This window comes from Mastigoproctus giganteus, chromosome 8 (genome assembly GCF_048544385.1).
Source record: "Mastigoproctus giganteus isolate SK-2022 chromosome 8, ASM4854438v1, whole genome shotgun sequence".
NCBI lineage: Eukaryota > Metazoa > Arthropoda > Arachnida > Uropygi > Thelyphonidae > Mastigoproctus > Mastigoproctus giganteus.
Window position 1 is genome coordinate 207,556,634 of NC_143582.1, and position 26,331 is coordinate 207,582,964.

Sequence of the window (26,331 nt, forward strand, 5' to 3'; positions counted from 1 at the left end):
GTAGCACAGTTGGTAGAATTGCCGTTCTTTCCATAAACCGTTAGAAAAGACTGGAAAGAAAAAGTTCGAGTTCCGTCAATGATGGGAGGAATTTTTATGGGACTCTTTTCACAACGTGGCTAAGCTAGCTTTTTCGGATATTAATATGTGTGAGGTAAAAAATTGTCCAGCCAGGCTGCCTCATTATACGTGTAAATTAGTTAATAACATAGTTGCAGGAAAATAAAATTATTTTTACTATCGTGGAATTATGCATTTAATATTTTGATAACACATATTTCGTGCATCTTTTAATTTATTACTAAAAGGAATTATTTTTTCTAAAATTTTCAGATACTGTATTGTAAATGTTAAAAATCAAAATAGATTCGGATTACTATAAGAAAATGCAGTTAAAAGGCATGTACACGTTAAATTTTCTGTACTGAAACATTTTTTTAAATCATCTACAGTTATAATAGATAAAGAAAATTATTTTAATGAAATAAATAAAAATTTGCTTACCTGTATATTCAGCATGCTCTGCAAATTTTTCTTCCACTCGTCTCACGTGCTTTTTGATTGTAATTCTAGTTTCTGAAAGTTCCTCTAGTGCCTCTTTCTCTTCTGGCTTCTTAATTGTAATTTCGGCTTCTTCCACTTCCTCTGGTTTCTTTGCTGGTTTCTTTATAGTAAGTTTAGCTTCTTCGACTTCCTCAGGCTTTTCTTCTGGTTTCTTCAGAATGATTTTTGCTTCTTCTACTTCTTCTGGCTTTTCCACCTTTTTTGGCATTTTTACTGTAATCTTTGCTTCCACTTCTTCTGGCTTTTCAATTTTCTCTGGTTTCGTGATGGTAATTTTGGCTTCTTCGACTTCCTCTGGCTTTTCTTCTGGTTTCTTCAGGATTATTTTTGCTTCTTCCACTTCTTCTGGCTTTTCCACCTTCTTTGGCTTTTTTACTGTAATCTTTGCTTCCACTTCTTCTGGCTTTTCAATCTTCTCTGGTTTCTTGATGGTAATTTTGGCTTCTTCAACTTCCTCTGGCTTTTCTTCTGGTTTCTTCAGAATGATTTTTGCTTCTTCCACTTCTTCTGGCTTTTCCACCTTCTTTGGCTTTTTTACTGTAACCTTTGCTTCCACTTCTTCTGGCTTTTCAATCTTCTCTGGTTTCTTGATGGTAATTTTGGCTTCTTCGACTTCCTCTGGCTTTTCTTCTGGTTTTTTCAGAATGATTTTTGCTTCATCGACTTCTTCTGTCTTTTCCACCTTCTTTGGCTTTTTAATTGTAATCTTTGTTTCTTCCACCTCTTCTGGCTTTTCATCTTTCTCTGGCTTCTTGATAGTAATTTTGGCTTCTTCAACTTCTGCTGGCTTTTCTTCTGGTTTCTTTAGAATGATTTCTGCTTCTTCCACTTCTTCTGGCTTTTCCACCTTCTTTCGCTTTTTCACCGTGATCTTTTCTTCCACTTCTTCTGGCTTTTCAATCTTCTCTGGTTTCTTGATGGTAATTTTGGCTTCTTCGACTTCCTCTGGCTTTTCTTCTGGTTTTTTCAGAATGATTTTTGCTTCATCGACTTCTTCTGTCTTTTCCACCTTCTTTGGCTTTTTAATTGTAATCTTTGTTTCTTCCACCTCTTCTGGCTTTTCATCTTTCCCTGGCTTCTTGATAGTAATTTTGGCTTCTTCAACTTCTGCTGGCTTTTCTTCTGGTTTCTTTAGAATGATTTCTGCTTCTTCCACTTCTTCTGGCTTTTCCACCTTTGGCTTTTTCACCGTTATCTTTTCTTCCACCTCTTCTGGTTTTACAACTTTCTCAGGTTTCTTGATAGTAATTTTGGCTTCTTCGACTTCCTCTGGCTTTTCTTCTCGTTTCTTCAGAATGATTTTTGCTTCTTCCACTTCTGGCTTTTCCACCTTTGGCTTTTTCACTATAATCTTTGCTTCTTCTACTTCTTCTGGTTTTTCTTCTGGTTTCTTTAGGGTGACTTTTGCTTCTTCGACCTCTTCTGGTTTTTCCACCTTCTTTGGCTTTTTAACCGTAATTTTTTCTTCCACTTCTTCTGGTTTTTCAACTTTCTCTGGTTTTTTGATCGTAATTTTGGTTTCTTCAACTTCCTCTGGCTTTTCTTCGGGTTTTTTAAGAATGATTTTTGCTTCTTCGACTTCTTCTGGCTTTTCTACCTTCTTTGGCTTTTTCACTGTTATTTTTTCTTCTACCTCCTCTGGTTTTTCAACTTTCTCTGGTTTCTTGATAGTAATTTTGGCTTCTTCAACTTCCTCTGGCTTTTCTTCGGGTTTTTTAAGAATTACTTTTGCTTCTTCGACTTCTTCTGGCTTTTCTACCTTCTTTGGCTTTTTCACTGTTATTTTTTCTTCTACCTCCTCTGGTTTTTCAACTTTCTCTGGTTTCTTGATAGTAATTTTGGCTTCTTCAACTTCCTCTGGCTTTTCTTCGGGTTTTTTAAGAATGATTTTTGCTTCTTCGACTTCTTCTGGCTTTTCTACCTTCTTTGGCTTTTTCACTGTTATTTTTTCTTCTACCTCCTCTGGTTTTTCAACTTTCTCTGGTTTCTTGATAGTAATTTTGGCTTCTTCAACTTCCTCTGGCTTTTCTTCGGGTTTTTTAAGAATGATTTTTGCTTCTTCGACTTCTTCTGGCTTTTTCAACTTCTTCTTTGGCTTTTTCACTATCGTTTCTTCTACCTCTTCTGGTTTTTCAACTTTCTCGGGTTTTTTAATCGTAATTTTGGATTCTTCGACTTCCTCTGGCTTTTCTTCGGGTTTCTTTAGAATAATTTTTGCTTCTTCGACTTCCTCTGGCTTTTCTTCGGGTTTCTTTAGAATAATTTTTGCTTCTTCGACTTCTTCTGGCTTTTCAACTTTCTCCGGTTTCTTGATAATAATTTTAGCTTCTTCAGCTTCCTCAGGCTTTTCTTCTGGTTTCTTTAGAATGACTTTTGCTTCTTCCACGTCTGGCTTTTCCGCTTTCTTTGGTTTTTTCACTGTGATCTTCTCTTCTACTTCATCTGGTTTTTCAACTTTGTCGGGTTTCTTAATTGTAATTTTGGCTTCTTCTACTTCCTCTGGCTTTTCTTCTGGTTTCTTTAGAGTGATTTTCGCTTCTTCTACTTCTTCTGGCTTTTCTTCTGGTTTCTTTAGAGTGATTTTTGCTTCTTCAACTTTTTCTGGTTTTTTTACCTTCTTTGGCTTTTTCACCGTGATCTTTTTTTCTTCCACCTCTTCTGGCTTTTCAATCTTCTCTGGTTTCTTTAAAGTAATTTTAACTTCTTCAGCTTCCTGAGGCTTTTCTTCTGGTTTCTTTAGAATGACCTTTTCTTCTTCAGCTTCCTCAGGCTTTTCTTCTGGCTTTTTTAGAATGATTTTTGCTTCTTCAACTTCTGGTTTTTCCACCTTCTTTGGTTTTTTCACTGTGATCTTTTCTTCTACTTCTTCTGGCTTTTCAACTTTTTCTGGTTTCTTGATATCAATTTTGGCTTCTTCAACTTCCTCTGGCTTTTCTTCTGGTTTTTTCAACTTGATTTTTGCTTCTTCGACTTCTGGCTTTTCGACTTTCTTTGGCTTTTTCACTGTAATCTTTTCTTCTTTCTCTTCTGGCTTTTCAACCTTCTCCGGTTTCTTAATAGTAATTTTGGTTTCTTCAACTTCCTCCAGCCTTTCTTCTGGTTTCTTTAGAGTGATTTTTGCTTCTTCTACTTCTTCCGGCTTTTCTACCTTCTTTGGCTTTTTCACCGTGATCTTTTTTTCTTCCACCTCCTCTGGTTTTTCGTCCGGTTTCTTGACAATACGTTTGGCTTCAACATCCTCGGGCGTTTCCTCTGGTTTCTCTAAAATCACCTTTTCTTCTTCGATTTCTGGTTTTTCTACCTTTTTTGGTTTCTTCAATGTAATCTTTGCTTCCTCAACTTCTGGCTTTTCTGCTTTCTTTGGTTTCTTAATAGTAACTTTGGCTTCTTTTACTTCCTCGGGCTTTTCTTCTGGTTTCTTTACAGTCACTATTTCTTCCTCTATTTCAGCCTTTTCAACTTCTTTTGGTTTTTTAATTATGAGCTTAGTTTCCTGGATTTCCTCAGTTTTCTTTATTATGATTTTTGTTTCTGATACTTCATCAAGTGTTTCTATTTCTTCCTTTACAGTTGATATCTTAATCTGTTCCATTTCCTCAGGTTTCAGAATCTTTTTTTCTTTTTTCACTTTAATTACTGTTTCTTCTATTTCTTCTGGTTTTTCCTCTTCTTCTGGTATGTGAGCCTTTGGTTTTTTCAGTGTAATTTTTGTTTCCGTTATTTCTTCAGGTTCTGCCTTTTGTGGCAACTTTAATGATGGTACCTCTTCCTGTTTTTCAAATGTCACTATTGCTTGTGTCAGTTCTTCAGGTTTCTCAACAATTACCGTAGCTCTTTCTAGAATTGGTTTCTCCGGTAAGAAATCTTCTGTTGTTTCTTCCAACTCTGTTATTTCAGTTATTGTTATTTCTTTAATTCTTTCAATTATGGTTTCTTCTATTCTTTTTCTACCAATTTCTTTCGGCTTTGAAATCGTTACCTCTGCTTCTTCTATTGCTATATCTGGCTTCTTAATTGTAATTTCGACTTCTTCAACCTTTTCTGGTTTCTCTTTTTTCTTTGGTTTCTTAAAAGCGATTTTAGTTTCTTGTATTTCTTTTTCTTCAGTTTTTATAGTGGCTTCTGCTTCTGCTTGTGGTTTCAAAACTTTCTTACGTTTCTTTATTATAACTTTTTCTTGCTCTTCTTTTGGTTTTGTTACTTCTTCAGTTTCCGGTTTCATTTCATGTGTTTCTACTTGTACTAGACTTATTTCAGTTTCTTTGAACTCCAATAATTTGATTTCAAACTTCTCCGGTTGAATAGGCATAACCTCCTCCTCTTCTACTATTTCTTCAGATTTCTTTAACATAACTGTAACTTCTTGGACGTCTGGTTTTTCTTCTACCTTCCCTTTCTTTTTTATTATGATTTCAGCTTTCTCTATATCTTCGGGCTTTTCTTCAGGCTTTTTCTTCTTCTTCTTTGGTCTCTTAATGTCAACAGTTTCTTCCTCCAGTTTTTCAGGTTTTTCCTGAATTTCTTCCACAAAGAGTGCAGTTGGTTTCTCAACTTTTACCTCTTCAGTTTCTTCGATTTCTTCAATTATCGGTTGTTTTGAAATCTCTGATGGCATTGTAACATCTTCTTCTGTAACCTCTTCAATAAGTGGACGAGATGGCGCCTCTTTTTCACCGCTCACAAAAAATGTTTCATGAACTTCTTTCATTTCAATAACTTTGGACCCAGCTCTTGTATCTTGTTGTGTAACATGGATTGTCTTTCTCTTTTTTGTCTTTATTGTAGTTGTTTCAGAAATTTGGGTCTCTTCGACGACATCTTCTTCAGGGTGTGAGACAGTAAAGTGAACTACGTCTTCTACCTTCTCTGTTGTGGTCGTAGGTTTAGGTTTTTCTTCTGCTGCCTGAATTGTTACTGCCTCAAGTTCTTCAACTATTGAAGCGTGGGCTACCACTTCTTTAGGTTTCTTTACTGTAAATTCCTTGGCTTCTTCCAATACAATTTCCTCCTCTTCTGTGGGAATTTTTTCCAGCATTATACCGACTTTCTCTGTTATTTGCACTGGAACCTTGGGTTTTTTCTTTATTGTAATCTTTTCCTCTGTAATTTCTTCTTTCACTATGCTCTCTAAAGGAACTTCCTGAGCTTCGACAATCTCTTCGGTAGCAAAAAATTCTTTCGCTTTATCAGTCGTAGGTTTCTTTGGTTTAAATTGCCCTATTCTCATTTCGGTTTCTGTTTCTGATACAAAAATATGCTCTTCTGTTGGCACAACAAAGCCAATCTTAACTTCTTTAGGTCTCTTCGTGGGGACAATTTCACCAACTTTCATTTCAGATTCCACTTCAGACACAACAAAATGCTCTTCTGTAGGAACAGAAAATCCAGCTGTTTCTTCTCTAGGTTTCTTTTCAGCAGGAAATTCAATTTCTTTAACTTCATCTGATACTTGTGATACTATAATATGTTCTTCTAATGGTACAGACCATTTTGCTAATTCTTCTCCAGGACGTTTTCCAACAACAAATTCAACTTCTTTAGTGTGTGTCTTGATTTCAGAGACAACAATATGCTCTTCAGTTGGTATTGTAAATCCTGCCGATACTTCTTGTGGCATCTTTATAGGGGCAAGTTCTCCCTCTTTCACTTCGGCTTCCACAGAAGAAACAATCAAATGTTCATCTGAAGGAACTGTAAGCCGTGCAGTAGTTTCAAATGGTAATTTATCTGGCGCAAACTCTCCCTCCTTTGTTTCTGTTTGTACAGTGGATATTAAAACATGTTCTGAGACGGATACATCGACTCCTGCTGTCATCTTCATAGGGAGTTTTTCTAATGTTACTTCACCTTCTTTAATGACGGATTTTGTTTCTGTCACTATTATATGTTCTGCTGTTGGTACAGTAAATCCAGCCTGTATTTCAGCAGGAAATTTCTCAGATATTAATTCGCCTTCCCTTGTGTGATACCCAACTTCTGATACTATTACATGCTCTTCTGATGGAACAGTAAATTTTGCTGTCGTTTCCAAAGGCAATTTTCCTGGAACAAATTCTCCCTCTTTGGTATCAGTCTGTACAGTAGATACAAGAACATGTTCAGTTGTCAATACAGTGAAATCTGCTTTCTGTTCTGTTGGTAGCATCTCTAGTTGCACTTCGCCTTCTTTTAGAACCGATTTTGTCTCGGAAACTATGATATGCTCTGCAGTAGGAACAGTAAATGGTGCTTGTATTTCCGCTGGTAGCCTTTCAGGAATAAAATCGCCTTCCTTTGTGTGATAACCTATTTCTGTCACAATTACGTGTTCTTCGGATGGAACACTAAAACGTGCGGTTACTTCGCCTGGCAATTTTTCTGCACCAAATTCGCCTTCTTTTGTATCTGTTTCCACGGTGGATATCACAACATGCTCCGAAGTTGAAAAGCTGAAACCCGCAGTAATTTCTTCTGGTAGTTTTTGTAGTGTTACTTCTCCTTCTTTGATAACAGATTTAGTTTCAGACACTACTATATGTTCCTCTGTAGGAACTGTAAACCCAGCATGTACTTCAGCAGGAAGCCTTTCAGGTAGAAAATCTCCTTCCTTTGTGTGATATCCAATTTCAGAAACAATGAGATGCTCTTCTGAAGGAATGGTGACTTTTGCCTTTGTTTCTGATGGGAGTTTTCCAGGTACAAACTCTCCTTCTTTTGTATCTGTTTCAACAGTCGATATGAGGACATGTTCAGCAGTTGGTATACTAACATCAGCTTTTTCTGTGGGTCTCTTCTCCAACGAAACCTCGCCTTCCTTAATATCGGCTTTGGTTTCAGAGATTATAATATGTTCAGCAGTTGGGACTGTAAATCCAGCCTGAATTTCGCCCGGTAGTCTGTCAGGCAAAAATTCACCTTCCTTAGTGTGATATTCTACTTCAGAAACAATAATGTGTTCTTCTGAAGGAATTGTAAATGTTGCTGTCTTTTCAGTAGGTAATTTTCCAGGTACAAATTCACCTTCTTTTGTATCTATTTCAACAGTCGATATAAGAACATGTTCAGCAGTTGGTATGCTAAAATCAGCTTTCGTTTCTTCAGGTTTCTTCTCCAAAGAAACCTCACCTTCTTTGATATCAGCTTTAGTTTCAGATATTATAATGTGTTCGGCTGTTGGAACAGTAAATCCAGCCTGAATTTCAGTCGGAAGCTTTTTTGGTAAGAATTCACCTTCTTTTGTGTGATATTCAACTTCGGAGACAATGATATGCTCTTCTGAAGGAATCGTGAATGTTGCTGTCTTTTCTGCAGGAAGTTTTCCAGGCACAAATTCTCCCTCTTTTGTGTCAATTTCAACAGTCGATATAAGAACGTGTTCTGCAGTTGGTATGCTAACATCAGCTTTCGTTTCTTTGGGTTTCTTCTCCAAAGAAACCTCACCTTCCTTGATACCAGCTTTCGTTTCAGATATAATAATGTGTTCCTCCGTTGGAACTGTAAATCCTGCTTGAATTTCTCCAGGTAATCTGTCAGGTAAGAATTCGCCTTCTTTCGTATGGTACTCAACTTCGGACACAATTATATGCTCCTCTGATGGGATTGTGAATGTGGCTGTCTTTTCTGTAGGAAGTTTTCCAGGCACAAATTCTCCTTCTTTTGTGTCTATTTCAACAGTGGATATAAGAACATGTTCTTCAGTTGGTATACTAACGTCAGCCTTGGTTTCTGCAGGTTTCTTCTCCAAAGAAACCTCACCTTCTTTAATATCAGCTTTGGTTTCAAATATTATAATGTGTTCGGCTGTGGGAACAGTAAATGCAGCCTGAATTTCAGCTGGAAGCTTTTTAGGTAAGAATTCGCCTTCTTTGGTGTGATACTCAACCTCAGAGACAACGATGTGCTCTTCTGAGGGGATCGTGAATGTTGCTGTTTTTTCTGTAGGAAGTTTTCCAGGAACAAATTCTCCCTCTTTTGTATCAATTTCAACAGTCGATATAAGAACATGTTCTTCAGTTGGTATAGTAACGTCAGCCTTGGTTTCTGCAGGTTTCGTCTCCAGTGAAACATCACCTTCTTTGATATCGGCTTCAGTTTCAGATATTATAAGGTGTTCAGCGGTTGGAACTGTAAATCCTGCTTGAATTTCACCTGGTAGTCTGTCAGGTAAGAATTCTCCTTCTTTCGTATGATACTCAACTTCGGAGACAATGATGTGCTCTTCTGAGGGTATGGTGAACGTTGCTGTTTTTTCTGTAGGAAGTTTTCCGGGAACAAATTCTCCTTCTTTTGTATCAATTTCAACAGTCGATATAAGAACATGTTCTGCAGTTGGTATAGTAACGTCAGCCTTGGTTTCTGCAGGTTTCTTCTCCAGTGAAACCTCACCTTCTTTGATATCGGCTTCAGTTTCAGATATTATAAGGTGTTCAGCGGTTGGAACGGTAAATCCTGCTTGAATTTCACCTGGTAGTCTGTCGGGTAAGAATTCCCCTTCTTTTGTATGATACTCAACTTCGGAGACAATGATGTGCTCTTCTGAGGGGATGGAGAACGTTGCTGTTTTTTCTGTAGGAAGTTTTCCGGGAACAAATTCTCCTTCTTTTGTATCAATTTCAACAGTCGATATAAGAACATGCTCTGCAGTTGGTATAGTAACGTCAACCTTGGTTTCTGCAGGTTTCTTCTCCAGTGAAACCTCACCTTCTTTGATATCGGCTTCAGTTTCAGATATTATTAGGTGTTCAACGGTTGGAACGGTAAATCCTGCTTGAATTTCACCTGGTAGTCTGTCAGGTAAGAATTCCCCTTCTTTCGTATGATACTCAACTTCGGAGACAATGATGTGCTCTTCTGAGGGGATGGAGAACGTTGCTGTTTTTTCTGTAGGAAGTTTTCCGGGAACAAATTCTCCTTCTTTTGTATCAATTTCAACAGTCGATATAAGAACATGCTCTGCAGTTGGTATAGTAACGTCAGCCTTGGTTTCTGCAGGTTTCTTCTCCAGTGAAACCTCACCTTCTTTGATATCAGCTTCAGTTTCAGATATTATAAGGTGTTCAGCGGTTGGAACTGTAAATCCTGCTTGAATTTCACCTGGTAGTCTGCCAGGTAAGAATTCCCCTTCTTTCGTATGAAACTCAACTTCGGAGACAATGATGTGCTCTTCTGAGGGGATGGAGAACGTTGCTGTTTTTTCTGTAGGAAGTTTACCGGGAACAAATTCGCCCTCTTTTGTATCAATTTCAACAGTCGATATAAGAACATGTTCTGCAGTTGGTATAGTAACGTCAGCCTTGGTTTCTGCAGGTTTCTTCTCCAGTGAAACCTCACCTTCTTTGATATCGGCTTCAGTTTCAGATATTATAAGGTGTTCAGTGGTTGGAACTGTAAATCCTGCTTGAATTTCACCTGGTAGTCTGTCAGGTAAGAATTCCCCTTCTTTCGTATGATACTCAACTTCAGAGACAATGATGTGCTCTTCTGAGGGGACGGAGAACGTTGCTGTTTTTTCTGTAGGAAGTTTTCCAGGCACAAATTCTCCTTCTTTTGTGTCAATTTCAACAGTCGATATAAGAACATGTTCTGCAGTTGGTATACTAACATCGGCCTTCGTTTCTGTAGGTTTCTTCTCCAGTGAAACCTCACCTTCCTTGATATCAGCTTTGGTTTCGGATATTATAATATGTTCTGCTGTTGGAACAGTAAATCCAGCCTGAATTTCAGCTGGAAGCTTTTTCGGCAATAATTCGCCTTCTTTCATATGGTACTCAACTTCGGACACAATTATATGCTCCTCTGATGGGATTGTGAATTGCGCAGTCTTTTCTGTGGGCAGTTTTCCGGGAACAAACTCCCCTTCTTTTGTGTCTATTTCAACTGTTGATATAAGAACATGTTCAGCAGTTGGTATGCTAACATCAGCTTTTGTTTCTGCAGGTTTCTTCTCTAATGAAACTTCTCCTTCCTTGATATCAGCTTTAGTTTCAGATATTATAATATGTTCGGCTGTTGGAACAGTAAATCCAGCCTGAATTTCAGCTGGAAGCTTTGTCGGTAAGAATTCGCTTTCTTTGGTGTGATACTCAACTTCGGAGACAATGATATGTTCTTCTGATGGAACTGTGAATGTTGCCGTCTTTTCTGTAGGAAGTTTTCCAGGAACAAACTCTCCCTCTTTTGTGTCAATTTCAACAGTCGATATAAGAAGATGTTCTGCAGTTGGTATACTAACATCGGCCTTCGTTTCTGTAGGTATCTTCTCCAGGGAAACCTCACCTTCTTTGATATCAGCTTTAGTTTCCGATATTATAATATGTTCGACCGTTGGAACCGTAAACCCTGCTTGCATTTTAGCTGGTAATCTGCCAGGCTGAAATTCTCCTTCTTTAGTATGGTGTTCAACTTCTGAGACAATAATATGTTCTTCTTCTGGAATGGTGAATGTTGCTGTCTTTTCTGTGGGCAGTTTTCCGGGAACAAACTCCCCTTCTTTTGTGTCAATTTCAACAGTTGATATAAGAACATGTTCTGCAGTGGAAAGAGTAATTCCAGCTGTAATCTCTGCTGGGTGCTTTAGAGCGGCCACTTCACCTTCTTTTAGTGTAGAACTAATTTCAGATACTATTATGTGTTCTGCCATAGGAACAGTAAAATGAGCTTGAATTTCAGCAGGAAGTTTCTCAAGTAATAACTCACCTTCCTTAGTTGCATATTCAACTTCTGAAACAATCACGTGCTCTTCAGAAGGGATTGTGAACTTTGCCGTTGCTTTCGAAGGCAATCTTCCAGGAACAAATTCCCCTTCTTTTGTTTCTGTTTCAACTGTTGAAACAAGAACATGTTCTGCAGTGGACATGCTGACATCAGCTATTGTTTCCTTTATTTTCTTCTCCAAAGGCATTTCTCCTTCTTTTAAAACAGATTCTACTTCCGATACTATGAGGTGTTCTTCAGTCGGCAATGTGAGTTCAGCTTGCATTTCAGTGGGAACTCTCTCTGGTATTAACTCGCCTTCTTTCGTGTGATGCCCAACTTCTGATACAATCACATGCTCTTCTGATGGAACTGTTAACTTAGCTGTTGCCTCAAAAGGAAGTTTACCTGGGCCAAAAACTCCTTCTTTTGTTTCTGTTTCTACAGTTGATACTAAGACATGTTCAACAGTAGATAAAGTAACCCCAGCTGTTACTTCTGTTGGTTGCTTTTCCAACGATATCTCTTCTTCCTTTAGCACTGTTTTTGTCTCGGATATTATAATATGTTCTTCAGTTGGAACTGAGAAACCAGCCTGAACTTCAGTAGGAAGTTTTCCAGGTAAAAAGTCACCTTCCTTCGTGTGATGTTCTACTTCTGATATTATTACATGTTCTTCTGTAGGAACAGTAAATTCAGCAGAAAATTCTCGTGGTTTCCTTTCAGGAAGGAATTCTCCTTCTTTCTGTCCTGTCAAAGTTTCTGAAATAATGACATGTTCTTCCAAAGAAACAGTCAAACCAGCAGTGACTTCTGAAGGCATCTTTTTCGAAATTAATTCTTCCTCTTTACTTTGAATTTCAACAGAAGAAACTATAATGTGTTCCTCTGTAGGTACCACATATCCTGCTGAAAAGGCAGCTGGTTTCCGTTTTGGTTGGAATTCATCTTCCTTTTGATGTGTTTCTGTTTCTGATATGATTAAATGTTGTTCAGTAGGAACTGAAAAACCGGCACAAACTGTACCTGGCAGTTTTCTTGGCACAAATTCTCCTTCTTTTGTATGATATTCTGTCTCTTGCACAGTTATATGTTCTTCTGTTGGGACTGTAAAGCCCGCAGTTACCATTGCTGGTATCTTTTCAGGTTGAAGTTCCTGAAGTTTTATATCAAAATCTGTTTTTGAAATAATAATATGTTCCTCTGTTGGGACAGTGAATCCAGCACGCACTGTTGCAGGAAGTTGCCCTGGTAAAAATTCTCCTTCTTTAGTTGAAGTTTCTACTTCTGATACCAAAATGTGTTCTTCTGTGGGTACACTTAAACCAGCAAGTTTTTCTTGTGGAATTTTTTCTGAGACAAATGTTTCTTCTTTCAATTGCGCTTCTGGAGCAAATACAATAACATGTTCTTCAACAGGAACTGTAAAGCCTACTGTAACTCCCTCTGGCAATCTTTTCGGAACAAACTCTCCTTCTTTAACGTCAGTTGCAGTTTCGCATATAATTACGTGCTGTTCTACAGGAACACTAAAGTCAGCAGTTTGTTCTGGAATCCTTTTTTCTGGAATAAATTCACCTTCCTTTATTTGAGCTTCATTAGCCAGCACAACAATATGCTCAACAGATGGCACTGTGAAATCTGCTACAGTCTCTTCTGGCAATTTTCCTGGCACAAATTGCATTTCTTTAGTACCTGTTTCAATTTCAGAGACGATCATATGCTCTTGTGTTGGAACTGTAAATCGTGCTGTAATTTCTTGAGGAATTTTTCCTGGTTGAAACAATTCTTCCTTAAGGTGAGAAGAAGTTTCTGATACAATAACATGTTCTTTGGTAGGTACTGAAAACCCTGCGGTCACCTGCGTTGGAAGCTTATCAGGAACAAGAAGATTTTCTTTGGTTTCTGTTTCCACTTCGGCAACAATAACATGCTCTTCAGAAGAAATGCCGATATCAGCACGAAATTCCATTGGTTTCTTTTCTGGAGCAAGTTCATCTTCTTTCACATGCATAGTTGTTTCAGAAATCATGATATGTTCAACTGCAGGAAGCGTAACACCTGCTTTTACCTGGCGAGGGACCAGTTCTGCCTGAAATATTTCTTCTTTAGTTTCTGTCTCTATTTCAGATACTATGACATGTTCTTCCATAGGCACAGAAAATTCTGCTGTAGCTTCACGTGGAATTTTTTCAGGATGCAGCAGTTCTTCTTTAACCTGCGTGTCCGCTTGAGAGATTATTATATGTTCTTCTGTGGGAATACTCAACGCAGCTCTGACATCAAGAGGGAGTTTTCCTGGTATAAATTCCTTTTCTTTCATTCCTGTTTCTATTTTGGAAACAATTATTGATTCTTGTACAGGAATAGATATTCCTGCTTGAGCTTCCTTTGGCTTCTTTTCAACGGACAGTTCGTCTTCTTTTAAATGAGGAAGCATTTGAGAAATAACAATATGCTCTTCTGTAGGAACAGTGAAATCTGCTGAAACTTCCAGTGGTAGTTTTCCTGGAACAAGCTGACCTTCACTTGAAGTTGTTTCTACTTCAGAGATTACAAGATGTTCAACAGTAGACACTGAAAATTTTGCTGTGATTTCTGTTGGTTTCTTCTCAGAGACAAATTCTCCTTCCCTTACTTCAGTTTCCGTTTGTGAGATGATAAGATGTTCTTCTACGGGTACAGTGAAAGCTGCAGTGACTCCAGAAGGTGCTTTACCAGGAATGAATTCCCTTTCTTTTATTTCCGTAACAACTTTTGATACAATAACGTGCTCCTCAGTTGGTATTGTGAAGCCCGCTGTAAGCTCTAACGGTTTCATTCCTGGTGCTAACACGTCTTCTTTCTGTGGTGCTAATGTTTCAGACACAATAACATGCTCTTCCAATGGAATTGTTATACGAGCAGAAGCAGTACGTGGTATTTCTCCAGGAATAAAATCTTCTGTTTTGACTTCTGCCTGCACATCAGAAATTACGACATGTTCTTCAGTAGGCAAAGCTATATCTGCAGCAAATTCAATGGGCTTTTTGTCGGGTGCGAGTTCGCTTTCTTTTATTTGCATAGCAGTTTCTGATATGACAATGTGTTCTTTTGTTGTAATAGAAAATTCCGCACTTACTTCTGAAGGCAACCTTTTAGGGATGAATTCTCCTTCCTTTGTTTCAACTTCGACATCAGCAACTGTAAGATGTTCTTCTAAAGGAACACTGAAACCAGCTTGCATAAGAGCAGGTTTCTTTTGTTGAACTAGTTCCCCTTCTTTTAGTTCAGTGATTACTTCGGACACAACTACATGTTCTTCAGAAGGCACAGAAAATCCAGCTTTTAATTCTGTTGGTTTCCTTCCAGGAACGAAATCATCTTCTTTGGTATCCGAGAAAACTTCAGACACAACTACATGTTCTTCTGTTGGGAGAGAAATATCAGCCTGTATTGTAGAAGGCATTCTCTGTTCTGTAAGTTCACTTTCTTTATGGTGAATTTGAACTGCAGAAACGAGAACTGGCATTTCAGTCGGTATAGAGAAATCAGCAATGACTTCTGGAGGCATTCGTGTTACCTGTAATTCACTTTCTTTTGTTGGTGCTTCTATTTCAGATATCAACACATGGTGCTCTGTTGGAACACTAACGGCTGCTTCAACAGTGTCTGGAAGTTTACCTGGAGTGAATTTGCCTTCCTTTATTTCAGAAGTGACTTCGTAAACGGTAACATGTTCCTCCACTGGCACTGTGAAACCAAGAGTATGTTCTAGTGGTTTACGATCTGTCAACAATTCCTCTTCTTTTTGTGCAGTACCAACGAGAGAAATAACAACGTGCTCTTTGGTTCCAATAGAGAAGGTGGCAGTCACATCTTGTGGTATTTTTTCTGGTACAAACTCTGTTTCTTTAGTAGCGGGTTTAACTTCCGATATAATGATATGCTCTCCTGTAGATATGGATACATCCGCAGAAAAGGCCAGAGGCTTCTTATCAGGAGCTAAATCATCTTCTGTTTGAGGTAACTGAACTTCGCTAACAACAATATGCTCTTCAGTTGGCATTGTTACATCTGCTTTTAGTTCTCTAGGACGTTTATCAGGAACAAATGTGTCTTCCATTTCTCTAGATGCTGGTAAGGATACAACAAGGTGCTCTACAGTTGGTACCTCTACATTTACTGTGACACCTTCTGGTAATACAGAAGGCACAAAGCTGTCCTCTTTTGCAGTTGACTCTACATGAGTAACAATAATATGTTCTTCTGTTGGAATAGTGAACTCCGCCTGGAGTTCTTTAGGCTTCCTGTCAGGGTGAAGCTCTTTTTCAAGAATTGGTGCTTCAATAGCAGATACTACGACATGTTCTTTGGTAGGTATACTGATTGCGGCAGATACTCCCACTGGGATTTTCCCCGGAATAAATTCCTCTTCTTTATGTTCCAGGCTGACATCGGACACAATCAAATGCTCTTCAGTGGGAACAGTAAAGACTGCTGTTGCTTCCTTTGGTTTTCGTTCAGGAACAAACTCACGCTCTTTAATTTCAGTTTCCACCTGTGATATAACAACATGCTCTTCAGTAGGAATGGAAAATCCTGCCGAAATTTCTCCTGGCAGTTTTCCAGGAATAAATGTTCCTTCCTTTTGTTCTGTTTCAATTTGAGAAATTACAATATGTTCTTCAGCCGGAAGTGACATACCAGCTAAATGTTCTTTAGGCATCTCTGGAATAACTAGTTCTTCTTCTTTCACAGTTGTCTCTACGTGCGACACCACAATGTGTTCTTCGGCTGGTACTGAGAACGGAGCTGTTATACTTTGTGGTAAAGTTGTGGGAACAAATTTTCCTTCCTTTATGTGGGATTCAGTCTCAGAAACAAGGAGGTGGTCTTCAGCTAATACTGTCATTAATGCAGATACCTGTGGTGGAAATCGGCTAGGAATAAACTCATCTTCTTTGATTTCTGTTTCTGTAAGACTAACATGAACTGGTTCTTGAAAGGAAATCATGGGAGAAACTTTATGTTGTTTGGGAAGTTCAGGGACAGTAAAATCTGATTCTGTTGTACCAAAAGTCACTTCACCTACAACTAAACTCTCTTTCAGTGGTAAACTTACATGTGCCTTTGTTCCAGATGGTACTGGTTTAGGAATTAGTTCTTCGTGTTCATGTATGGATGTAACTTCAGAGATCTCCAAAGGCTTTTCACTATCAAGAATTGAAGTAGCTGTTTTTGTAAGGGGCTTTACGTCGAGTTTTAACCCACTCTCCTTTTCTGTAGTCTGAAGTTCCATCACTTGGATTGTTTCTTTCAGTGCAAAACTAACATCAGCTATGTTAGCTTTTGGCATCTCTTCTGCTAGAAGGCTTTCTGGTTTATCTTCGGATCTCACCGTGGCAACTATAAGAGCCTCTTTGGAAGATAGGGAAACTTCTGCTTCATGTAATTTGGGAGATATACCTACCTTCAAGTCTTGCTCCTTTGTTGCAGTGGCAACTTCTGACACTTGCAAGGCTTGAACCATAGGTATTTGTGGTTTAGCTTCTTGAAGTTCTGGTTTTTCGAGATGTAGTTCTGCTTCTTTGAAGCCAAATTCAGTTACACCGATGGAAATGCACTGTTGAGGAATAAGTTCAGTATCCGCTTTATGTTGTACTGGTAGAACTTCTTCTTTCATTGTTCTAGAAGTACCTCCAAGAGTAATATCTTCGACCATCACAGACTGTCGTTCGGATATGGTTACCTTGGCTTTCTTCATCAATGGCATTCCTTCTGGATGTAGTTCTTGTTCTTGTAGTTCTGCGGCGGTTTCTGAAATAGAAACTGGCTGATTAGCCATTAATTCTAATTGTGCTTGCTGCTGAAGTTTACTTGTATCTGGAATAGGAACAGGGCCTGGCATTATTTCTGCCTCTACTTCCTGGATAGATAGAGCTATTTCAGGAAAAAGACTGGAGTCAGCCTTTTGTTGATATGGCTGTATGTCTTCTGGAAGCTCACCTTCTTTCTCTGTAAAAGTAACTTCTGAAATTATAACACCCTCTTCGCTACCTAAATAAGGTTTAGCCTTACGCTCTGCTGGTATCATCTCTGGCTTCCAGACCCCTTCTTTGACATCTGAAACTACCTCTGAAATAGAAGTTGCTTGATGAGTTAGTAAAGAAATTGATGCTTTAAAATCTTCAATTAACTCAGGTTGCATTAGCTCACCTTCTTTAGCAGCCATTGTAACTTCTTCAACGATTACACTCTCTTTGGGACTGACTGCAGTTGTAGCTTGCCTATACTTAGGCTTTGGAACAACCTGTAGCTCTTCTTCCCTATCTCCAAGTTGTACCTGTGAAACAACAACTGATTCACCTGAAAGAAAAGACACCTGAACCTTTCTACTTGGGGTTACAGATGGAATGAAATCACTTTCTTTATGTTCCGTCTGCACTAAGGAAACGGATGCACATTCTTGAGTGATCACTCCCATAGATGCTTGATCTGAAATTGGCATCTCAGGTTGAAGATTGAGAACAGTGGAATCGGCAATTACTTGTTCTGTAACGAGGGCCTCAGCTTCAGGAACAGTTGGTAATGCTTTTCTAGCTTGTGGTATCAAAAGTTTTTCTAATGCTTGTTCTTTCACTTCACTGATTGTTTCTGAGATTTGAAGAGGCTGTTCTGTTGGTATTGTGAATTTTAGATGTCGTGGAGAAGGAGCTTGCTCAATGACGAGCTCTTCTTCACGGGAACCTGGGGCTACCTCTGTTACGAGGATTGGTCGATGAGGAGTGACGACAAGTTCAGCTGCTGCTTCCTCATATGTATCTTTCTCCCTAAACTCACAAGAAGTCGAAAGTGGAATTGTTTCAGAAATGGTTATACCTTCTTCTTGGGGCAGAGCTCTTTCTGCTTTTTTCTGCTCTGGCAGTTTTTGAGGTTGAAATTCAAACTCTTTATCAGTTAAGCTAACTATGCTAGTTTCCAAAGCTTCATGGGGAACAATTATTCCCTCAGCTTTCCGAACGTTAGGTGCTTTATCGGGAATAAATTCACCTTCCTTATCACTAATAGTTATCTCCGAAACTTTAAATGGTTGTTGGGTAATAATTTGTACATTAACTGATTCTGAAGCAGGAGTTTCTTTTCTTTTAAATTTATCAGTGCCTTCGCCGATTATAACTTCCGACACTACGACTGGTTCCTCTGTATCTAATAACGGTGTAGCGGAATGTTCAGGAGCTTTTGGTGTTTTCAAGTGTTCTGGTTGAATTTCTGTTTGAATATCAGATATAACTAACGACTGATCTAAGGTTAGTACTGTTTGTGCAGTGGTTGGCTGTTTTAGTTTTTCTGTATGGAGTGTTTCTTCTTTGGTTCCTACTTGTATCTCAGAAACAGTAAGGGGTTGACTTAAAACTAAGCTAACCTCACCGCGGTCTAATTCAGGAAGTGTAGGAAGTGCTAGACCAGATACCTCTCCCTGAGATGTAATTTCAGAAACAAGAAATGCCTCCGACTCTGGTATACTTGTAGTAGCTGTAACCGTTGGTGCTGTTTCTTTTATTTTTAAATGTTTTTCGGCTTCGTGTATTTGTGTATCACTGATTTCCAATGACTCTAATGTCGGTATAGTATGTGTAGCCTTTCTTAAACTAGGTAAAGTAAATGACGGCAAGTCACCTTCTTTGTCCTCAGGTCGTATTTCATATACAGAGACCGTTCTTTGTTCCTCAAGATGAATTCCGGCTTTTTCTAATATAGGTTTTATTTGAGTGACACCCTCTTTACTGAAATCGCCTAGTGTGACTTCTTCAATAATTACAGATTCTCCAGTTTCCACAGTAGTCCTAGCAGTATGCTTGGGATGGGTTTCACTAATTAATGGCTTTCCTGAATCAGATACTTCAATTTCTGTTACTTCCAAAGCTTTATCAGTTGACAGCAAAGTTTTCGCTTTTGTTCCTTCTGGTTTAATATCTGGCTTAAGGGCAGTCTCTTTTGAAGACACTTCTGTTATTTGGACTTCAAGTGCTTGTTCCACTGGCAAAACAACTGCTGCTTTGTGACTTGCAGGCTTCTCTTCTGATTTCAATTCTCCTTCCTTAAATGCAGCTTTGGTTTCTGTAATAGAGAGAGCTTCTTCAGGAGCCATAGATGAAGTAGCTTTTATAATCTTAGCGGGTGTAACACTTAGATCTGACTCCTTTATTTCACTTTCAGTTTCTATTACGGTCAGTGCTTCTTTAGAAAGCAGAGAAAACGAAGCGATTACTTCTTGTGGAACACTCTTTATAAGTTTTTCTTCTGTATGTGTTAATTGAACTTCCTCAACTTTCATTGCTTCCAGTTCAGTAAACGCGAAAATAGCCGTTTTGCCTTGTGGAATTTCATATGGATGTAACATGTCCTCCTTTATTTCTGCCTTTGTTTCTTCTATATTAATAGCATGATCTGTTATTAATACAGGCTTCGATTCTAGCTTTTTACTTTCTGGAAATATTACTGGTATGTATTGGCCTTCTTTGATAACCAGTTCATTGGTCAATACTTCTAGTGCAGTCTCTTCCGGTAAGATTTTCTTTGCTTTTCCTTGTTTTGGCAATTTTTCTGGTTTGAAATCTTCTTCTTTAACATGCGGACCAGTTTGAATAACCTCTATAGCTTCTTTGGTTGTTATTTCAACTGCTGCCTTTTTAGTCTGCGGTTTTTCTTCAGATACTAGTTCTTCCTGTGCCCATTTCGTTTCCATTTCACAGATGCTTATAGCCTCAGTTACTTCAATATCTTCTATTGCCTTCTTACTATCTGGTTTCCATTCTGGAGTCCAGTCTCCTTCTCTATCTACTTCTTTAGTTTCTACAACTATCAATGCTTCTTCGGGTGAAAAATATGGCGTGACCATTTGGGCTTTAGGTTTGTCTTTTTCTAGAATAACTCCTTCTTTAATAATACTTCCTGTTTCCTCGATAGTAACTGCTTCTAGTGTTAGATATCCACTGGCCGCAGTAATACCAGCTGGCATCTCAAGTGGTTTTAAAATGGCTTCTTTAGTTTCACTCGTAGACTCGCTGATAATGACAGCTTCTTCTGAGGACTGCACATTAACTTCTGCGGATGTTAAAAGCAGCTTTTCTTGTTTTAGTTCTGCCTCTTTTCCAATGGTTTCGCTCACTGACACTTCTAATGCTTGTTCTGTAATGAAATGTGCCTTCGCTGTAATAGTCTTAGGAAGTTTTCGCTCCTTTATGTTTCCTTCTTTTAGATCGACTGAAGTTTCTTCAATAATAACCGCCTCTTCAGGGACAAAACTAGGTTTTATTACTGTTGGCCTTGGTATTTCTTTCTTTAAAATATCTTCTTTGTCACTAATTTCGGTCTCAGTGACACTAACAGCAAAATTTGATGGATGAATTTTGATGGCTTTAACACCCTTTGGTATCTCTGGGATCTCTAAAGCTTCTGGTCTCATTTCGCTCTTACTTTCTTCTATTACAACTGCTTCTCCGAAGGGAAAATCAGTTGTAGCTGTTTTAACATTGGGCATGGCAATCATTTTTAACTCCTCTTCCTTCTGGTTTGATTCAACTTCTGTAACTGTAAGTGCTTGTTCCTGCACAAAAGAAGCCTGGAGTTTGGTAATCCCGGGTGCTTTCATTGGCTTGTAAATTTCTTCCTTATCGTGCGTTTCAACCTCTGATATTACTATAGCTTCACCCGTGGTAATATCAAAACGAGGGGTCACATCTGGAGGTTTAACAAGAGGCTTTACCTCTTCTTCTTTAATGCAAGAACTGACTTCTGTTATTGATAACGGCTGTTGGGCAGTAATTTCGACCCCAGCTCTGTTTTCAGAGGGCCAGATATCTGCAATCTCTTTGGCTTTACCTAACATGACTGCTTCATAAACTTGTAGAGATTCTTCTTCAGTCATCTTTCTAGTTGCCATTTTGCCTAAGGGAATAGGCAAAGTGCGAAGCACTTCCTCTTTTATTTCAGATAGAACTTCAGAAATAAGCAGTCCCTCTCCGGTTTGTAAAGACCTGATAGCTTCTTTGAGCATAAGTTCCGGTAGTATGAGTTCTTCTTCATTTATCTTGGTTTCAATTTCATTTACCGACATAGCCACGTATGGTATTAATTCAGTTTCAGCTTTCTCTTCAGTCGGCTTTACACTTTTTAAAGTTTCTGGAACAGTTTCTGAAGATACAAGGGAAACTTGTACCGATTCTTGTGGTGCGATGGATGTGTTGGCCTGGTGTTGTTTCGGTAGGATATCAGGTCTAAGTACATCTTCTTTACCTTCCAGTCTAACCTCTTCAACTGTGAGAGACTGATGGGGAGCTATATTAATATCAACACGTTCTTTTATAGGACTTATTCGTTCCATTTCGGACGCTATTGTTTCTGGCTGTACCTCCTCTATCATCACAGGCTCTCCAGGCGTCAACGTCTGCCTTGCTTTCACTTTGTTGAAAACCAAAGATTCTAAGCTTCCTTCCGCTATACTCGATTTTACTTCGGAAATAATCACCGTTTCTTGTTCTTTAATTCCAATTTCCGCTTGCCTGCTTTGAGGTATAGCCTGTTCTTGGAAGACATCTTCTTTCGATTCAGGATGAGTAACATATATTACTAGAGCTTCTTGAGGGTGAATGACTGGGACAATTTCTCTTGGAATCAGCTTCAGTGGAGCGACGGAAGATTCCATTTCTTCTGTTTTAATAACAGTAACGGCCAAAGGTTGTTGAGATGTCATTATGACATTAGCCTGAGCTGTGGCAGGAATTTTTTCAGGGATAATTTCGTCTGTTATTTCTTCTGTGAATAAAGGAATTGGCTGAGCTGCTTTATCTAGCTTAATCTCTTTTTTAATTATTATTTCAGTTTCTTCTCTTTCTACAACTTTTTCTTCCTTTTCTGGTTTTCGAATAGGTTTTTCAGGTTTCTTTTTCTTTTTAGATATCTCAATGATAGTTTCTTGTTCCACTCTCTTTTTAATTTTTTCGATTTGTTCAACATCTCTTGTTTCTTTATCGTCTACTTTATCTAAAGTAATTTCAGCAGTTTCTACTCTTTCTGGAATTATTTCTACTTCTGACTTATCCTTCGGCTTCAGTTCAATTTCAGATTTATCTTTTAGTTTGAGTTCAATTTCCGATTTTTTCTTTGGCTTCTTACGAGATATTACTGTGATTTCTGTTTCCTTTTCTTCGACAATTTCTTTAATTTCTTCCTTTTCTTCTTCTGGTTTCTTCTCTGGCTTCAGTATTACTTCTGCCTTCTCTGTAATTTCGGGAACTATTTCCACTTCTGTTTTTTCCTGCGGTTTTGGTTTTTCCTTTCGTTTGGGCTTTTCCTTCGGCTTCTTGCGAGATACCAAGGTAATTTCCGTTTCTTCTTCCTCAACAATTTCTTTTATTTCTTCCTTTTCTTCTTCTGTTTTTTTCTCTGGCATCAGCGTTACTTCTGCCCTCTCTGTAATTTCAGGAACTATTTCCACTTCTGTTTTTTCCTTTGGTTTAGGCTTTTCCTTCGGCTTTTTCCGAGATACCAAGGTGATTTCCGTTTCCTTTTCTTCGACAATTTCTTCCTTTTCTTCTTCTGGTTTTTTCTCTGGCTTCAGTGTTACTTCTGCCTTCTCTGTAATTTCGGGAACTATTTCCACTTCTGTTTTTGCCTCCGGTTTTGGTTTTTCCTTTCGTTTGGGCTTTTCCTTCGGCTTCTTGCGAGATACCAAGGTAATTTCCGTTTCTTCTTCCTCAACAATTTCTTTTATTTCTTCCTTTTCTTCTTCTGGTTTTTTCTCTGGCTTCAGCGTTACTTCTGCCTTCTCTGTAATTTCAGGAACTATTTCCACTTTTGTTTTTTCCTTTGGTTTAGGCTTTTCCTTCGGCTTTTTCCGAGATACCAAGGTGATTTCCGTTTCCTTTTCTTCGACAATTTCTTTAATTTCTTCTTCTGGTTTCTTCTCTGGCTTCAGTGTTACTTCTGCCTTTTCTGTAATTTCAGGTACTATTTCCACTTCTGTTATTTCCCTTGGTTTTAGTTTTTCCTTTGGTTTGGGCTTTTCCTTCGGCTTTTTGCGAGATACCAAGGTGATTTCCGTTTCTTCTTCCTCAACGATTTCTTTTATTTCTTCCTTTTCTTCTTCTGGTTTTGTCTCTGGCTTCAGCGTTACTTCTGCCTTCTCTGTAATTTCAGGAACTATTTCAACTTCTGTTTTTTCCTTTGGTTTAGGCTTTTTCTTCGGCTTTTTCTGAGAAACCAAAGTGATTTCCGTTTCCTTTTCTTCGACAATTTCTTTAATATCTTCCTTTTCTTCTGGTTTCTTTTCTGGCTTCAGTTTTACTTCTTCCTTCTCTTTAATTTCAGGTACTATTTCCACTTCTGTTTTTTCCTTTGGTTTGGGTTTTTCTTTCGGCTTTTTCCGAGATACCACGGTGATTTCTGTTTCTTCTTCCTCAACAATTTCTTTTATTTCTTCCTTTTCTTCTTCTTCTGGTTTCTTTTCTGGCTTCAATAATATCTCTGCCTTCTCCATAATTTCAGGAACTATTTTCACTTCTGATTTTTCTTTTGGCTTTTTCCGTGAAATAAGTGTGATTTCTGTTTCTTTTTCTTCGACAATTTCTTCCTTTTCTTCTTTTTCTGGTTTCTTTATTGGCTTCATGGTCACCTCTGTTATTTCTGTAACTTTTTCTTCTTTTGGTATTTCTGGAACTATTTCTTCTTTAGATTTATCTTTAGGTTTAATCTTTAATTTAGGTTTTTCTTTAGGCTTTTTACGTGATATAACAGTTATTTCGGTTTCTTCCAAAATTTTTTGCACATCTTCTGGTTTCGACTCAAAAGTTAATTCACTAATCTCTTGTGGTTTCTCTGGAATGAGCTCAGCTTCTGATTTCTCTAAAGGAATTATTTCGATTTCTGCCTTTTCTTTTGGCTTCATACGTGACTCAATCGTTACATCGACTTCTTTCTCTTCTGTAATCTTTTCTTCGACCACCTGTTCTATCTCTTTTGGTTTTTCTTTTAATTTTATTTCTCTGACCTCCTCCTTTGGTCTGTCCAGCGTTATTTCTGTTTTTGATTTGTCTATTGGAATTAATTCCAGTTCCACCTTTTCCTTTGGTTTCTTACGAGAAATAATAGAGACCTCAGTTTCTTCCTCCTCCGTTACTTTTTCTTCTGTTACTTTCTCCTCTTCAGTAGGTTTTTTCTCTAATGTAATTTTTGTCTCTTCAGTGATAATCTTCTCAGGTTTTTTAACTTTCTTTGGCCTTTTCTTCTTAATTTCTTCTTTAGGACCTCCTGGTTTTTCTTTTGGTTTTTCTTCTATCACTATTTCTGTCACTTCCTTTTCCGGTGCTTCTAATTGTATTTCTACCTCCTCCTTCTCTTTGATTTCTGGTTTTAAAATTTGTCGCTTTCTTCGCTCTAAAGTTATTTCCTCCATAGTAAGTGTCTTCTCTTCTGGTTTTTTAGTGGAAATTATTTCAATTTCTAGTTCTTTCTCTTCTGGTTTGGTTATGATTTCGAAATCGATTTCTTTCTCTTCCTTCTTTTGCACCTTTTTTGGTCGCTTCGGCTTTTTTGGAACAGGAAGTAAGGTAATAGTATCCTTACTCACTAATTCTTCTATAATTTCCTCAAATTCTTCTAGAACTTTCTCTGGCTTAAGCTCTGGTTTCTTTTCAGGAAATATCTCAATTTCTTTCGTTTCTTTTTCGTGAGGTTTTAATTTTGTTTCCGTTACAATTTCTTGCTTTTTCTTTTGTGTTACTGTAATTTCTGGAGTTTCTTCAATAAGTTTTGAATCTGTCGTTATAGTAAGTTCTGATTCTTTTACTTTTGGTTTGATAATTTCTATTTCCCTAAGTTCTACAGGTTTTTTACGCAGTTTAGTTATAAGTGTTATATCTTTCTCAGTTATCAACTGATCAGTTTCAGTTTCTTCCCCCTCCTCAAAAGTCTGAATTTCAACCTCAGTGATGCCTTTTTCGATATCAGTGATTTTTTGTGGCACTAGCTTCTTTTCGACACCTTTAGGGACAGGCTTTTCCAAGGGGAGTTTCTTTTCTGAAACAGTAATAAGTAAAATAACGCTGTTTATTCCTACCTGCACAATGTTTAGCAAACTGCCTTTTTGTGTAAGTTTAATGGATTTAATAATGGCTGGGTTGTATTAATCAAAATTTTATTTTAACCAAATTTATATCAATGCTTATAAAAATTATCTCTATGTTACAAATATGCCAATAATGTAAATAAATTAAAGACCGAGTCACTGCTAAGCTACGACGTTGTCTCCCTCACCTCCTACATTAAAACTTAATGCTAACTGATTTTAATGCTAATTCACAAAGTTTACGATTATATCGTGCAATTAGTACTTGAGAAATTATTTCTTCGCAATATAGCTATTCTGCGACCGTATGCGCTTGTGTGTGCGTGCGAGAGAGAGAGAGAGAGAGAGAGAGAGAGAGAGAGAGAGAGAGAGAGAGAGAGAGAGAGAGAGAGAGAGAGAGAGTAGTAGTTGTTGCTGTTGTTAGGGTTTTAGGAACTTCAGCGACTAAAGCCATATTGCTCCCTATATACTCTCTGTAAATTGCATGTGTTTTTTGTGGTCGACATTCTGTTTGCTAGAAAAAAAAAAAAATCCGGTAGAAAAAACCAAGCCACCCTCGACCGACTAACTCAGCCACGCTGTGAAAAAGACCCACAAAAATTCTTGTTTGATATATATATATATATATATATATATATATCAAACAAGACCTTTTTTGGTACATATATCAAAAAAAAACCCGATGAAAAAATAATACCTACTCATCCCTAAAGATAAATTTTATCGGATGAGATCGCTCACAGTGCTCCGTTGTACTTCAAAGTTCTGGGGATTTGAGAGGAAAAAGGAAACAAAATACATCAACCAAGTTAAATTTCAAGAAAAAACCTGAGATACTGAGACTTACTATTTACGCAAAATATACTGTAAAATTTTGTATAAATAAAATATAAGAACTTATACACAATGAAAAATTTTATAAATATTCTAAATAACACGAAAAATCGTGCAGTTAAAATTATTTATTAACTGAAATACGGTAGCTTGCA

General features: G+C 37.9%; 1 protein-coding gene across 1 annotated transcript in view; it reads right to left on the reverse strand.

The window, feature by feature from the left end:
* The window catches only part of LOC150082232 (uncharacterized), a 1,008,282-nt gene that overhangs the window by 79,846 nt on the left and 902,105 nt on the right, over positions 1–26,331 (reverse strand). Inside the window, exon 130 of the mRNA XM_090379191.1 lies at positions 505–25,293. Coding sequence (XP_090235317.1) covers positions 505–25,293 — 24,789 coding nt within the window. The remainder of the gene's footprint in view (positions 1–504; positions 25,294–26,331) is intronic.